The sequence below is a fragment of the Emydura macquarii genome, unplaced genomic scaffold (genome assembly GCF_026122565.2).
Source record: "Emydura macquarii macquarii isolate MOO-44397 ecotype Brisbane River unplaced genomic scaffold, CSIRO-AGI_Emac_v2 contig_2473, whole genome shotgun sequence".
Taxonomy (NCBI): domain Eukaryota; kingdom Metazoa; phylum Chordata; order Testudines; family Chelidae; genus Emydura; species Emydura macquarii.
Genome location: NW_027132610.1, coordinates 28,909,293 through 28,923,791, shown reverse-complemented (window position 1 = coordinate 28,923,791; position 14,499 = coordinate 28,909,293). Strand labels below are relative to the sequence as shown.

Sequence of the window (14,499 nt, the reverse complement as noted above, 5' to 3'; positions counted from 1 at the left end):
CCTTGCTGCCACACAGGGACAACTGTAACCAGCTCACCCTCCACTAGCCGAAACCTGCTGCAGATACAGACCACTAGAAGTCCTGCTTCAAGGGGTACAACAGGCAGCAGACTCATGGCTCCTGATTGGCTCCCTGCCCTTTGTAAACCCAAAGGGTTTTCCATGAAGTGTCCAGGCAACAGTGCTGATCTTCAACTTCTAGATTCAACCTTGGCTTGATTTGGACCTCACTTCCTGACCTGGACCCTGAAACCTGACTAAGACTCTGATCCTTGGTATTGATCCCGGCCTGGAACTTGATTACAAAGTCCTCCACTACTCTCAGCTTCAGGTTTGACTCCACTCAGACCCTTGGTCGCAAATGCCCTTGTCAGAACCCTGACACTGGGAAAATGTAAACATGGGTGGACCATGTTGACAGAGGCTGTATGACAAATGGATAACTAGCAAAGGCTGAGCCAAAATAAAAATCACCACAGCTATTGATGAGATGTATAATGGAAGAGTCAATCAGCTGGTCAGGTTGAAGAGTAGTTACAGAAATTATCACTGTTGTACATGAGAGCATATTTTAAAAGTACTGTTTCTTAAAAGTACTGACTCTGTGGAGATCTGAAGACTTACTGAAGCCACCAACGTACGCATGACATCATGTAGGATAAGCAGCCTTACTCAAAACTTCCCTCTTCATAAAATTTGAATGTTCATATAGCATGAAACTATAAGCACTGGATAGGAACAGAATTTCTGATGCATCTTGATTTTTCAATTGCTTGTGGTCATACATCTCCAGGACTTGGCAGGGTGAAAGGAATTGTTTTAGAGTTGATTCATTAATTATTTTAATAATAATTGAAAAAGACAGTGCAGTAGAACACTCTTCCTTCATGAGGACTCTAAGCTATGGAATTTTGTGTAAATCATACCTATCAACTCTTGGATTAGCATCTATGTGACTCCACTGTGGGAGGTCAAGACAAAATACAAGTAGAACCTCAGAATTACAAACACCAGAGTTAGGAGCTGAGCGTCAACCACACACCTTATTTGGAACAAGAAGTATGCAATCAAGCAGCAGCAAAGATTGGGGGCGGGAGGGGGAGAAGCATACCTAGCACAGGACTGTGTTAAACATAAACTACTAAAAAAAGGAAAGCAACATTTTTCGTCTGCATAGTAAAGTTTCAATGTGGTATTAAGTCAATGTTCAGTTGTAAACTTTTGAAAGAACAACCATAACGTTTTGTTCAGTTACAAACATTTTAGAGTTACGAACAACCTCCATTCCCAAAGTGTTCATAACTCTGAGGGTCTACTGTATGGGCTATATTTTTATTAGTAAGTGGATGATATTCAGCTGTTTGTCATTTAGAGTGAAACTAGGCATAGGTGTTACTAGATTCTCCCAGTGTATCTCAGGAACTGGGATCTAGATAAATGCCAATTGGCTGAATCTCAACCTGAATAAGACAGGTGATGCTGATCAGTACTAGGGATGCAGTTTTATAATCAGGTTAAATCTGTGACTACTCCATTAAATAGTATCTTAGCACCCACTGTCATAGTGTTCCATAATCTTGTAATTTCCTAGTATCTGATTTAAAAAATAAAATGATTACTATCTGGCACCGCTTCTCCAGACTACATATTGCCATGGTCATCCATACGTTAGTTCTCGTACGCTTGATGTGGAACTAACCATGAAAGCTAATTGGATTCTTCAGCTATTGCAAGATGCAGCTACCTGCTTCCTGAATAGGGCAGGCTAGTGAAAGTATCTCATACCTATGAGCTTTTGTCAGACTGTCAGACTTTGGGTGAAATTCATGTTGCTAGTCAGTGTCTAAAAATTCCTTACTTGTCTGAACCCCAGTTATCTGAAATATTTTTTCTTCTGTAACTCACTCTGCTACTTAAAATTTGTTACAAATGTTACAACTATGCCAACAATGAGGTTCACAGCAGCCTAAAGCAGGGTATTCTTTGCAACAGCTTTATGCTTCTGGAATTCACTTCCACTGGAAACATGTAAATGCAAACGTGATCTCATTTACAAAGTGTTGCAAGACTCAAACATTCCACAGGTTGTGAACTGTGAAATTCTCTATTTTACTATAAAGGTCAATTCATATGGGCAGAGAAATGTAAAGTTCTTTGGAGCTTTTTACTTTACATTATTTTTATTAGCACAAAAACTTCTCTGTTCTGAGAATATAAAACGTTATACCTACTAAAACCTGAAGATGAGATGTTAGTGGGGGGAAAAATCAATGGTATCACTCAGGTCCAAAAACTAGAAAACACATTCCAAAGCAGCCATACTCTTTACTTCAATTCTCCACAGCCACCTGTACTTCCAAGCCTTGGCAGTTGCCATAGCTCCTGTCATTCTTAAGATCACATTTTCAAAATATTTGTATAGTTGTGACACACCTCTCCCCCCCACGATCATCCTTATAGTGTAATTGTGTATTGTTTAATACAAAGTATGTCATGTAAGATGTTTTTAGCGTGCTCATGACGTACTGAACATTGTTGTTATAGTAATAGGTTTGTTGCAATGTCATGTGTGTGGTTATGAGACTTCGCTATATCATATGCACAAAGATCCAGGCAAAACTCTCTGAGCAGAGGGGCAATATGCACCTTCACTAAGGCATGCATAAAACAAACCCAGATCTGCAGCATTCCAGGAACGAAGGACTGGCCTAAGTATCAAAAAAGGATCAAAGAGTCTCTCAAGTGAGCCACCCATCCCTTTTCTTTGGCCAGCTTGGAGCCAGGATAAGGTACAGCTCACTGACTCAGGACATGGATGAACCCATACTAGGAAATTGTTTGTCATCTGACCCTAACCCCTACGTATGGGGACTGTGGAGGAGGTTCCTCAAGACTTGAGAAGGGATTTTACGTTCTTAATCCCAGTGGGGTTCCTCTGACCCATCTGTTAATATTGGATACTTAGTGATCAGTGTGGATACCAATGAGACCACGGTACACCCAATTTGTAGATCAATAAGATTTAATGTGCATGGTTTTCTATAAATATACTAGTTAAATGCAAAGCCTAAAATTAATTACAATATATCATACTCACTAAACCTGGAGAACTAAGCAGTCACTCAAAAGGCTGTATACAGGAACAGCTTTCTTCAGGGCCCTCGCCAAGGAGTCAGTGGATCCTCTGATCTGAACAACAGCTGACCCTTTGTCTAAGTGGTGACTTTTTATAACTTTTTTATACACAGCTTTCACCTAATTACTTCTCTACTAATTATTACATATTCTATTACCTACATCGGGTTCTCACCCTTTACTACATTCCATTCTCACCATGATAATTGAGGTAGTCAAAACAACACCTTGTGATGGGAGGGGCGGTGAAAAAATATGCTCCTTGGCAGTGAAAAAGTGTACCCCTTGACGTTCAAGGGTAACTTGTTATTCCCACCACCATTATCTATGTGCAGCTGCAAGCATACATGTTTTGTATTTTGTCTTATTATGTGCCGTGGTATGCAGAAACTGAGACATCTGCAAGGTAACTCAGTATTCCTATTTGTGTCTGCCAACCAGAAGATGTCAGGCTGTAGAGGCCTGAATGGTCAAGCAAGTAACTTAAGCTAAACTAGGCCTCAAAACCATGGTCAGGCAACTCAAATTGCACTTGGCCTCCCACACCATCTTGGATCTTCATCACCTCAACAGTTATCTCAAGAAACTGAGGTTCCACATGGTTTCCCTGGCCTCCGTCATTTCCTCCCTGGATCCTGGAGACTGGTATGCTGTCCTCGACTTAAAGGATGTATACTTTCACAGTTTTACCTTCCGTGGCCACAGAAGATTTCTCAGATTTGTAGTGGGTCAGCGCCATTACTAATTCACCGGTCTTCCCTTTGACCTATCAACAACCTCCTGGGTTTTCACGAAGTGTGTGGTGGTTTTAACAGCCTTCCTCAAAAAGTAAGGCGTACAAGGCTACCATACCTTGACTACTAGCTGATCAAAGGTCAGCCATAGGTGAAGTACTGAACAACCTCAGCACAGTTTGAGCCACCTTCTGAGTGTTGAGCCTGCTGATAATAAGCAGAAGTCAACTCTTGTCCTGGTTCAGAGAAAAAAATGTATTGGGGCAATACTCGATTTGACCCAAGCTAGGGCTTTTCTGCTAGAGGCTTGCTTCCAGATCATGTTGGTCCTGATATTCAATGTCATGGCCCACCCAATCACAACAGCTCAGATTTGCCTCAAGCTACTGGCGCACATGGCAGCATGTACTTATGTGCTTCAGCACCCAAGTGTGCGCCTCATACCTTTCCAGATGTGGCTAGCGCCAGTTTACTCCCTGAGAAGACACAACTTGGACTCAGTGCTCATGGTCCCTCTTCTGGTCCTCACCACCCTGGACTCGTGGAAAAACCCTAGATTGGTAGTGAAGGGAATGCCCTTTGTTACCCCTCAGCAATCTTGGACATGTCAGACCTAGGGTGGGGAGCCCACTTCAACAACTTGAGGACTCAGGGCCTTGGCCTCATGGCCTTCTCTGTCTGCCCATAAACATCAGGGAACTCAGGGCGATATGCTTAGCATGCCAAGTGTTCCTTTCCCAGATCCGAGACAAGGTTGTGCAAGTCCTGACAGATAATACTGAGACCATGTTTTACATGAACAAGCAGGGATGGGCTAGATTTTTTGGCCATATGTCAGGAGGCCATCCGCCTGTGGGACTTCTGCATGAAGTACTCCATTCATCTCGAGGTGTACCATCTCCCAGGTGCCTGGAATGTACTGGTGGATCATCTCAGCAGATCCTGTTCCACTCACCACGAGTGGTCCCTTCATCTGAAAATCACCAGGTTCATCTTCCAAACACGAGGGCTTCCCCAGGTTGACCTGTTCACTACTGGCAGAACAGAAAATACCGTCAGTTCTGTTGACTGTGCAGACACAGCCTGGGATTCCTCTCTGACTCTTTCCTGCTGCCATGGACAGATCTTTTATTTTATGCCTTTCCCACAATCCACTTGGTTCACAAGGTCCTGCTAAAAATCAAACGGGAGAAGGTAAGAGTAAATCTGATAGATCCAGCTCGGCTGCACCAGCATTGGTTTGGCATTCTTCTAGATCTATCAGTGGCAACTCCACTCTCATTCCCACTCCATCCAGGTTTGATATCACAAGACCACAGCCGGTTGTTTCACCCAAACTTTGCCTCCCTGCACCTAACTGCATGGATGATGCATGGCTGAACCCTGAAGAACAGGCTTGCTGGAACCAGGTTTAGCAGATCTTTCTAGGTAATAGAAGGTCCTCCACCAGGGCTATCTAATTGACCAAGTTGAAGCATTTCTCTCTCCGGGTTTCTGAACATGCTCTCTCTGTCTTGATCTTCCCTTCAGTCTATCTTGGACTATCTGCTCCACTTAAAGCAGCAGGGCCTGGTCCTCTCATCTACTGAAGTGCACTTAGCAGCCATTTCAGCCTTCTATCCTCCAGTGAATGGCAGGTCAATGTTCTCCCATGAGATGACAGTTGGGTTTTCAAGGGGCTGGAGAGGCTATACACTCAGATCCATGAGCCAACCCTCCCATAGTACTTAAACCTGGTTCTGTCAAAGTTCATGGGTCCCCTCCCCACTTCAAGCCATTAGCATTGTGCCCCCTGCCATTTCTCTCGAAAGGTTGCTTTCCTGGTGGTGATCACCTTGGCCGGAAGGGTGTCTGAAAACAAGGCCCTTTCATCAGAACCATCATCCCATTACACCATCACCAAACAGGCCTGAGACTACGCCAGTTTCAGAAGAGCAGTGCTACTGTCATGAACTCCGAGTCCACCTTCTGGGTTACTGCTTTGAGTCACCTAACATAGAATAGACATGAGCAAGCACTCGAAGAAGAAAAAATGGTTACTAACCTTTCATAACTGTTGGTCTTTGAGATGTGTTGCTCACGTCCATTCTATGACCCACCCTCCAAACCCCTCTGTCAGAGTTAACTGGCAAAAATGAACTGAGGGGGTGCGGGACTAGCGATGCTTCTTATACGTGCGTGGTTCCAGAGGGCGTTAGAGCCAACCAAGAGACCACTAAGGGAAAAATCATCAGCAACCATGCATGTGGTGTGCATAAACCTAACATAGAATGGATATAAACAACACATCTAAAAGAACAACAGTTAAAAAAGATTAGTAACCATTTCTTCAGCTGGAGCTATTGCAAAAGATCTCTCACAAACTCATAGACATATTCTTCAAACTCCAGTACCTGCCAGAGTTGCTCTGCTCATTAATGAAGCACTATTTGAACTAACCAAGGTATTTTGGCAGACCAAGCCTCCCTGACACTGCTAAAACAACTGACCGTTGTTATCAAGTTCCCCCCAAGGATAGGAACAATTCTTTTCCCACCCAACACCTGGCTCTTTGATCATTACTGCAGCTAATTAAAGATCATGACTGTGTTGCTTCAAGGCTACACCAAAGGAAAAGGTGCCCAAGAAGTTGTATTTGTGTGGTAGGAAAATGTATTAACTTCAAGACTGCAAACACACATCTCCAACCATAAATATTTTTGTTTTGTTTTTTTCCCCCAAAGTACAAATTCATCATTTGGGATTCCAAGTCTAAATTCGCTGATAAGCTCCTTGATGATGCTCAAGAGGAACCCAGTCTTGGTTCTTAGGAGATCATCTAGCAGTGAGGATGTCCCTTCATCCTGCTTTGAATGCGATGGACTCCGCCTCCAGAAAGATGGCAGCAACAGCCACTTTGTGAAGGCCATTGTTGCTCCAGACTTTAAAAGAATTTCTGCAGAAGTACAGCAAACCATCATGGATTTACCAGTTGAAGGATCTAATCTCAGATAAAAATGATGAGGTCTTGCAGTCCCCTAAAGACTGTCAGGCTAAATTCTACTCACTCAGAGTTTATATTCCGAGCCCAAGAAGGAAATATAGCAGGTCATAACAGCAAGCAGAGACAATTGTACTATCAACCAAGTCACCTCATACCTCTGAGAGACAGCACAAGTCACAAAGGAGACCACCACCTCCTTCTACTTCTTCTGCTTTGTACCTCACATCTCAGTAGCACTCACCTGGGTCTAAGCAGCCTATATGTCTGCTTTCCCAAGAGCAGCAGACCAGTTGTGCTCCATCTTCCTTGACCGTTTCTCTGCCTCACCTCCACTTTTTGTAGTCTGATTGTGCCATTTCTTTGATGCTACAAGTCCATATCAACAGAGTAGTGAGTCCTAAGCACTGTCAGACTAGATTACAAGATACAGTTCCAAAGGTGCCTGGGAACAGGGCATGGTTTTCCCAGTCCCTTTTCAGGGACCCATCTCGTAAGTCTGCAAGCATGCTAGAGGTGCTGATTCTTGTATGTCTCAGTTATAAAGAGGATGTTCTCAAACATTGGGGAGGACTTTTTACTCCCAGTACTTACTCCATATCCAAGAGAAAAGGGGGTCTGAGGCTAATTCTAGACCTGTGGAAGCTAAAAACCTTCATCAAGATAATAAAACGTTGCAGAGCTTCCAGTAGCCTTCCCTTAGATCCCAATGACTGGTATGCTGCTTTCAATTTACAGGATGTCTACTTTCATGTACTAATCCATCCCACTCACAAAATATCTGTTTCACCTTCATCCTCTCTCTCATCTTCATTTCCCCATCCCTTTTCAGGGACCCATCTCACAATCAGTTGCTGAGACTGGAAGTTGCCTCTCTTCTACACTTAGGAGCCATAGAACCAGTCAAGTTCAGGGGAAAGGGTTTCTATTACAAGTACTTTCTGGTCCCCAAAAAGAATGGAGAATGGAGGCCAATATTAGATCTCAGATGCATAAAGAACTACATGAAGCAATAGAAATCCAGTATGATGAATCTTGCAGCTATAATTCCTTCCCTACATTCCGTGGATTAGTTTCTGTAATGAAGTAGCCAAACGCCTTATCTCCACATAAACTTGGAAGGTCATTCCTTGAGAGCTCAAGCTACTTCACCAGCTTCCTTAAGAAGTGTGCCTGTATTAGACATCTGCATAGCAGCAAGTTGGTCATCAATACATGTCTTTGCTACCCCTTACACTATCACCACTGCCTCTAGAGCTGAGTCAAACATTGGAAAAGCTATTTAAACTGACTGAGTCCCACCTATAAGTAGCATTGTGTGGGACTCACTTAAGTAGAATGCACCTCTTTAATCACTCAAAGAACCAAAAATGGTCACTTACCTGTATTGTAAATGTTGTTCTTTGAGTTGTATTACACACATCTATTCCATGATTCACCCTTCTTCTCCTCTCCTTCGGAGTTTAGTATCTTTATGTTTTTGATTCAAAGGTTTGATGCAGGGTCAGGGTGGCTGCACCCTTTGTACCCTCAGCTGGAGCTACAGAACATGTGCTTTGCCCTTAGGGGTATTACTCCTAGAAACTCTGAAACTCAAGTGTGCTGAGTATGCACATACGTACATGGAATAGACATGTACTTCACAAAGAAAAGCAGTTACAATATAGGTAAGTAACTGGTTTTTTCTCTTTACCCCACTATCCTACTCACCCTCATACCATTATGAATTGTTGAAATAATGATATTTTGCACTGTAACCAAATTAAGAAACATTTTTGAGCCTGGGTACCATTTTAACATTTAAAATGTGCAAATTTGTAGATGACTAGAATTCTACTACAATTATTTGAGGGGATCAGCAAGCATGTAGTCAAGGGGACTATATATATCTAGTGGATATAGTGTAGTTAGATTTTCAGAAATCCTTTGACAAGATCCTTCACCTAAGGGTCTTAAGCAAAGTAAGCTGTCATGGGATAAGATGGAAGGTCCTTTTTCTGGATCAGTAATTGGTTAAAAGATATGAAACAAAGGCTAGGAATAAATGGTCAGTTTTCAGAATGGGGAGACATAAATAGTGGTGTCCCCCAGGGGTCTGTACTGGGACCAGTACTGTTCATCATATTTATAAATGATCTGGAAAAGAGGGTAAACAGTGAGATGGCAAAATTTGCAGATTATACAAAATTACTCCAGATAGTTAAGTTCAAAGCAGACTTTGAAGAGTTACAAAGGGATCTCACAAAACTGGGTTCTTGGGCAAGAAAATGGCAGATGAAATTCAATGTTGATAAATGCAAAGTAATGCACATTGAAAAACATAATCCCAACTATACATATAAAATGATGGGGTCTAAATTAGCTGTTACCACTTAAAAAAGAGATCTTGGAGTCATTGTGGATAGTTCTCCGAAAACTTCACTCAATGTGCAGCGACAGTCAAAAAAGCTAACTGACTGTTCGGAGTCATTAGGAAAATGATAGATAATAAGACAAAAAATATCTTATTTCCTCTATATAAATCCCTGGTACACCCACATCTTGAATACTGCGTACAGATTCAGTCACCCCATCTCAAAAAAGATATATTGGAATTGGAACAGTTATAGAAAAGGGCAGCTAAAATGATGAGGGGTATGGAAAAGCTTCCATATGAGGAGAGATTAATAAGACTTGTATTGTTCATCTTGGAAAAGAGATAACTAAAGGGTGATATAATTGAGGTCTATTCAGTCATGACTGGTGTGGAGAAAATAAATAAGGAAGTGTTATTTATTCCTTCTCATAACAGAAGAAGTAGGGGTCACCAAATGAAATTAATAGGCAGCAGGTTTAAAACAAGCAAAAGAGTATTTCTTCACACAACCCACAGTCAGCCTGTGGAACTCTTTTCCAGACAATGTTGCAAAGGCCAAGACTATAACAGGTTTAAAAGAAGAACTAGAGAAGTTCCTGAAGGATAGATCCATCAATGACTATTAGCCAGGATGGGCAGGGATGCAAAACCATTCTGTTTGCTGGAAGCTGGGAATTGGCAACAGGGGATGGATCATTTGATGATTTTCCTGATCTGTTCATTCCCTCTGAAGCACGTGGCATTGGCCACTGTCAGAAGACAGGATACTGGGCTAGATGGACTATTGGTCTGACCCCGTAAGGCTGTTTTTATGACTAGTTATTAATGCAGAGTGTTTTATGGGCTAATTAAAATCAACTGAGTTTTAAGTATTTTAAAACTTGGTTCTGTGCCTGAACTATACACAGTCTCTCTAAAATTCAACATTCAGAGTTGCGAAACTATGGAATTAAGTTAGTGTTTTAGTTTAGATCTATACATGCATACACACACCTGCAGATATCTATATCTAGTATGCATAATCTTTGTCTGGAGACATACTTTCATACAAAAATGGTTTTCCGGGGGGAAAAAAAATTAATGGGACACTTTCAACATACATAGTCATTTTAAAAAAGTTACTTCCCTATTTTTTTTTTTTTTATATTTTTCTTTTATTTGAGTCGTGAAGCCACAACACAAACTGGAAAATCCTGACTGACTACAAAAGACTGTATAACTGACTATATGTGATATATTCAAATACATAATGTAAACAAAGGTCAACATAGTTTTTTTTATTCTAATCTTTCAATTACAATATTTTTCTGCTATTTTTAATACCAATAGAAAAAAGTGTGTTTTTTAAGTATCTTCTTTTCATTGCTTAAAGACTTTGGAGACAAAGTTTTATACTTTGAAAATGTGTATTGCAGTTCTTAACAATAACCATATCCTGTGAGATACTGAATGTCCTCAACTGCTCTTGTCTCTAGTGAGAATTGAGGGCAGTCTGCACCTCCCAGGTTTTGGCCCTTAATACAATTTCTGTTGCAACTTTAAAAGATGAGTAGAATCAGTTTTATTTTTTCTATTCTAGTCAGTTATTTGCTCCGTTTTTCCTGTTGTTTGAGTTGGTCTTTCACAAACTGACAGATTGTAAAACCACAAAAACTGTCTAAGTTCCTCAGCATCAAGTATAATACCTGAAACAACTTCTAACTTTTTTACATGTTAGATTTCAGGTGATTTTCCTTAAATACATGCAATGTGTGCTGAAGGCAGATGGGGGTTCTAAGACAGGGTTACTGGAATTAATACCTTGATTTTAGTAAGGCTTTTAACACAATCCTACATGACAGTCTTGTAAGCAAACTAGGAAAATATAGTCTAGATGAAATTACTTTAAGGTGGGTATATAAATGGTGTTGAGGGGAAAAGAGCCCCCAAAGAGTAGTTATCAATGGTTCACTTTCAAACTGGGAGGATGTATTCAATGGGGTCTTGCAGGTTTCTCTCCTGGGTCTAGTGCAATTTCAATATTTTCATTTATGACTTGGAAAATGGAGTAGAGAGTGATTATAAAATTTACGGATGACACCAAGATGGATGGGGCTACAAGTACGTTGGAGAACAAGATTAGAATTGAAAATGACCTTAACAAATTAGAGGATTGGTCTGAAATCAATGAGATGGAATTCAATAAAGATACATGCAAAGTACTACCCAGGGGAAGAGACTATCAAATGAAGAAATGCAAAATGGAGAATAACTGGCTAGGTGGTAGTACTGCAGAAAAAGGATCTGGGTTTCTAATGGATCACAAATTGAATATGAACGAACACGATGATGCAACTATGAAAAAGGCAATTATCATCCTGGGATACATTTATTCTGGCAGGTTAGTGATCCCCCAGAGTCAATAATGAGTCAGTTAGGGAATAAATGAATTGTATTATGAAAACAGGAATAGTATAGATTTGTAACTAGTTATACACATCTAAACAAACAATTAACTATAAAGTATAAACTAATATAATAGGATATAAAAAACAATTAACCACAAAACATAAATTGATCTAAGAAAGTATTAAACAGAGAACTAACTATAAAAACCCAAACTAATTTTAAACAGATAGTGGCTCCCTGTCCAGGAATCACAGCCTGGTCTCCCATGTGGTAGGCAGGGACACTCACCACTATGCTACGCAGACAGTTAACTGCAAGACACAAACGGGCAGTTAGCTGCAAGGCACAGAAAGATTTTACGCAGACACACAGAGATTTCACACAGACAGTTAACTGCAAGGCACAGACTGATACGAAGGAATGTTAAACAGACAGCTTAGCTGTAAAAGACAGACTGATAGTTAACTCCTCACCATCTAGAGCAGGAGAAACACACAGCATGTCTCGAATTCGGCCGGCAAAAACACGATTTGCGCTCGGGGGGGGGTCATGGGAGCAGGAGAGTCGGGACCAGTTGATCAGGCTGGTTGCGATGAGGCTCTCAGTGGGGGCTTGGGAAAGATCCCTCTTTATGGACTAAATGGGACATGAAGGGTTAACTGATTGGTCAAGGGATGAGCTATGGGCTTCATGCCAGCACCGGATTGGCCGGGGGACACTTGCAGTTTTCCTGGTTGCTGGGGAGTTTCGTTTCCCATGGTCAGTTACATTCCCCATATATGATGTGGGAGCCAAAGGTGCAGCCGATTCCATGGTTACGCCCTAGTAAGGTCAGGTCGTGGGTTGACTGTTAGCACCAAATGGGTGGTCATGTGCAGGAATTGTGCTGCAACAACATTAACAAGAGTGTTGTATGTATGATACGCAAGGTAACTGTCCTGTTCTGCTCAGCACTTGTGAAGCTTCAGCTAAAGTATTGAGTCCAGTTTGGGTGCCACACTTTGAGAAAAATATGGACAAATTGGAAAAAGTCCAGAAGTGAGGAACAAAAATATTACAAGGTTTATTAAAAGTGACCTATAGGGTCAGGTTAAAAAACTGGGTGTTTAGTCTTCAGAAAAGAAGACTGAGAGAAATTATGAAATAATATGAAATATGTTAAGGGCTGTTAGAAAATGGACAACGATCAATTGTTTCCATGTCCACTGAAGGTAGGACAAGAAATAATTGGCTTATGTGCAGCAAGGGAGGTTTAGGTTCCATATTAGGAAAGACTTTTTAACTGTGTCAAGTACTAGAATAGGTTACAAGGAGAAGTTGTGGAATTCTCAACATTGAAGGTTTTTAAGAACAGGTTATACATACATAATTTAGGGAAAGTCTAGGGGTAGATTTACACTGCAATAAAACACCCATGGCTGGACCATGTCAGCTGACTTGGACTAGCAGGGCTCAGGCTTCAGGCTCTAAAATTTCAGTGAAAACTGGGCTTAGGCTTGAGCCTGGACTCTGGAACCCACCCCTCTCATGGGATCCTAGAGCCTGGGCTCCAGCCCAAGCCCAGATGTCTATACAGGGAAGACTAAATGACCTCTCAAGATCCCTCCCAACCCAACATTTCTATGATTCCCTAACTGCTTGACTTCTCTGAAATCTCCAGTTTGTCCCGTGCAAGGGAAAAATCAGTTGAAACAGACCAGGGATAGCACTTCTTGTTTATCTTTTACTAAGACCAGGTCTACACTAGCACTTATGTCGTCAAAACTTTTGTTGCTCAAGGATGTGAGGCCTCCATTAGGCCTTAAGGCAGATTCTATCCCCAAATTAAAATGATGCTTAAGAAGAATTTTTTTTCCACCAGTAAAGAGCACAAAACAGCTTATACATGGATTCACAGCTGTAGGTGTTGATATGCTTGTATAAATAGCCAATGCCATCTCACATTTGGAGCAGTATTTTTATATATAAGACTGGAAATGAATAAAAGTTTATTTCTGGAACCTCGTTCTTCTCATTTATTTTTTTTTACCAACATCTTGATAACTACGTATTATTCATGTGCTTAATATATCGCACCCCTTACAGTTCTAAAGACATTTAAATATAGCTTGTGTTTTGAGTTTCATATTTCAAAATTAGTATAGTGCTTTATTTTTAATTTGTGTAAAAACAAATATTTGATAGATAAGAGTGAAACTGATCAATATTTAGTATGTTGAATTGGATTGGACTCTCCTTTCGATGTTGACGAATGAGTTCTATCAGCAACCCTTTGTGACTAGGTTTATTTGTGTGTGCATTTTTGTGAAATAAGGCCAATCCTTGATCTGCAGATGCGACCACAGACGCTGCAGATAAAACCTGCAGTTGGAGCTACTGAGATGGCCTTTCTCCTTTCTCTCTTTTCTTCCCTTATACTCTAGTATCTACTGTATGTTTTAACCAACCAAAATAAATCAACAAAAACAGTCAACCAATCATGTTCCAGTTAGCTTACAAAAAGCTGCACAAATTTAACAGCTTGGCTCTTATTTTCATAAAATTCACAGTTGTTAAAGTAGGTTGAATGTAAAAATAAATAGAATCATTCTCATTCCCAATATTTTTTTTTCTCTCTCTCTAGTTAAAGGACACAAAATCAGCAGATCAGAAAACAACTTTGCTGCATTTTCTGGTTGAAATTTGTGAGGAGAAGTATCCTGATGTCCTAAATTTTGTTGAAGATTTGCAGCATTTAGACAAAGCTAGTAAAGGTTTGTAATGCTATATGAAAATTTAAATTCAGATGGCACATCAATGTCTGTAATTAAGAATTTACATTTTATTTTAAAGCTAACATTATATAGCATACTTAGTAATTTGATGTATATACTGTAGGACAGGCCAATAGGCTGAACTTTCAGAAA

General features: G+C 40.6%; 1 protein-coding gene across 3 annotated transcripts in view; it reads left to right on the top strand.

Annotated features, from left to right (window-relative positions):
* Positions 1-14,499, top strand: part of DIAPH3 (diaphanous related formin 3) — a 581,492-nt gene that overhangs the window by 344,850 nt on the left and 222,143 nt on the right. For all 3 annotated transcript variants that reach the window (XM_067563206.1, XM_067563204.1, XM_067563205.1), the window contains one exon: positions 14,217-14,346. In XM_067563206.1, the coding sequence (XP_067419307.1) occupies positions 14,217-14,346 (130 nt within the window). The remainder of the gene's footprint in view (positions 1-14,216; positions 14,347-14,499) is intronic.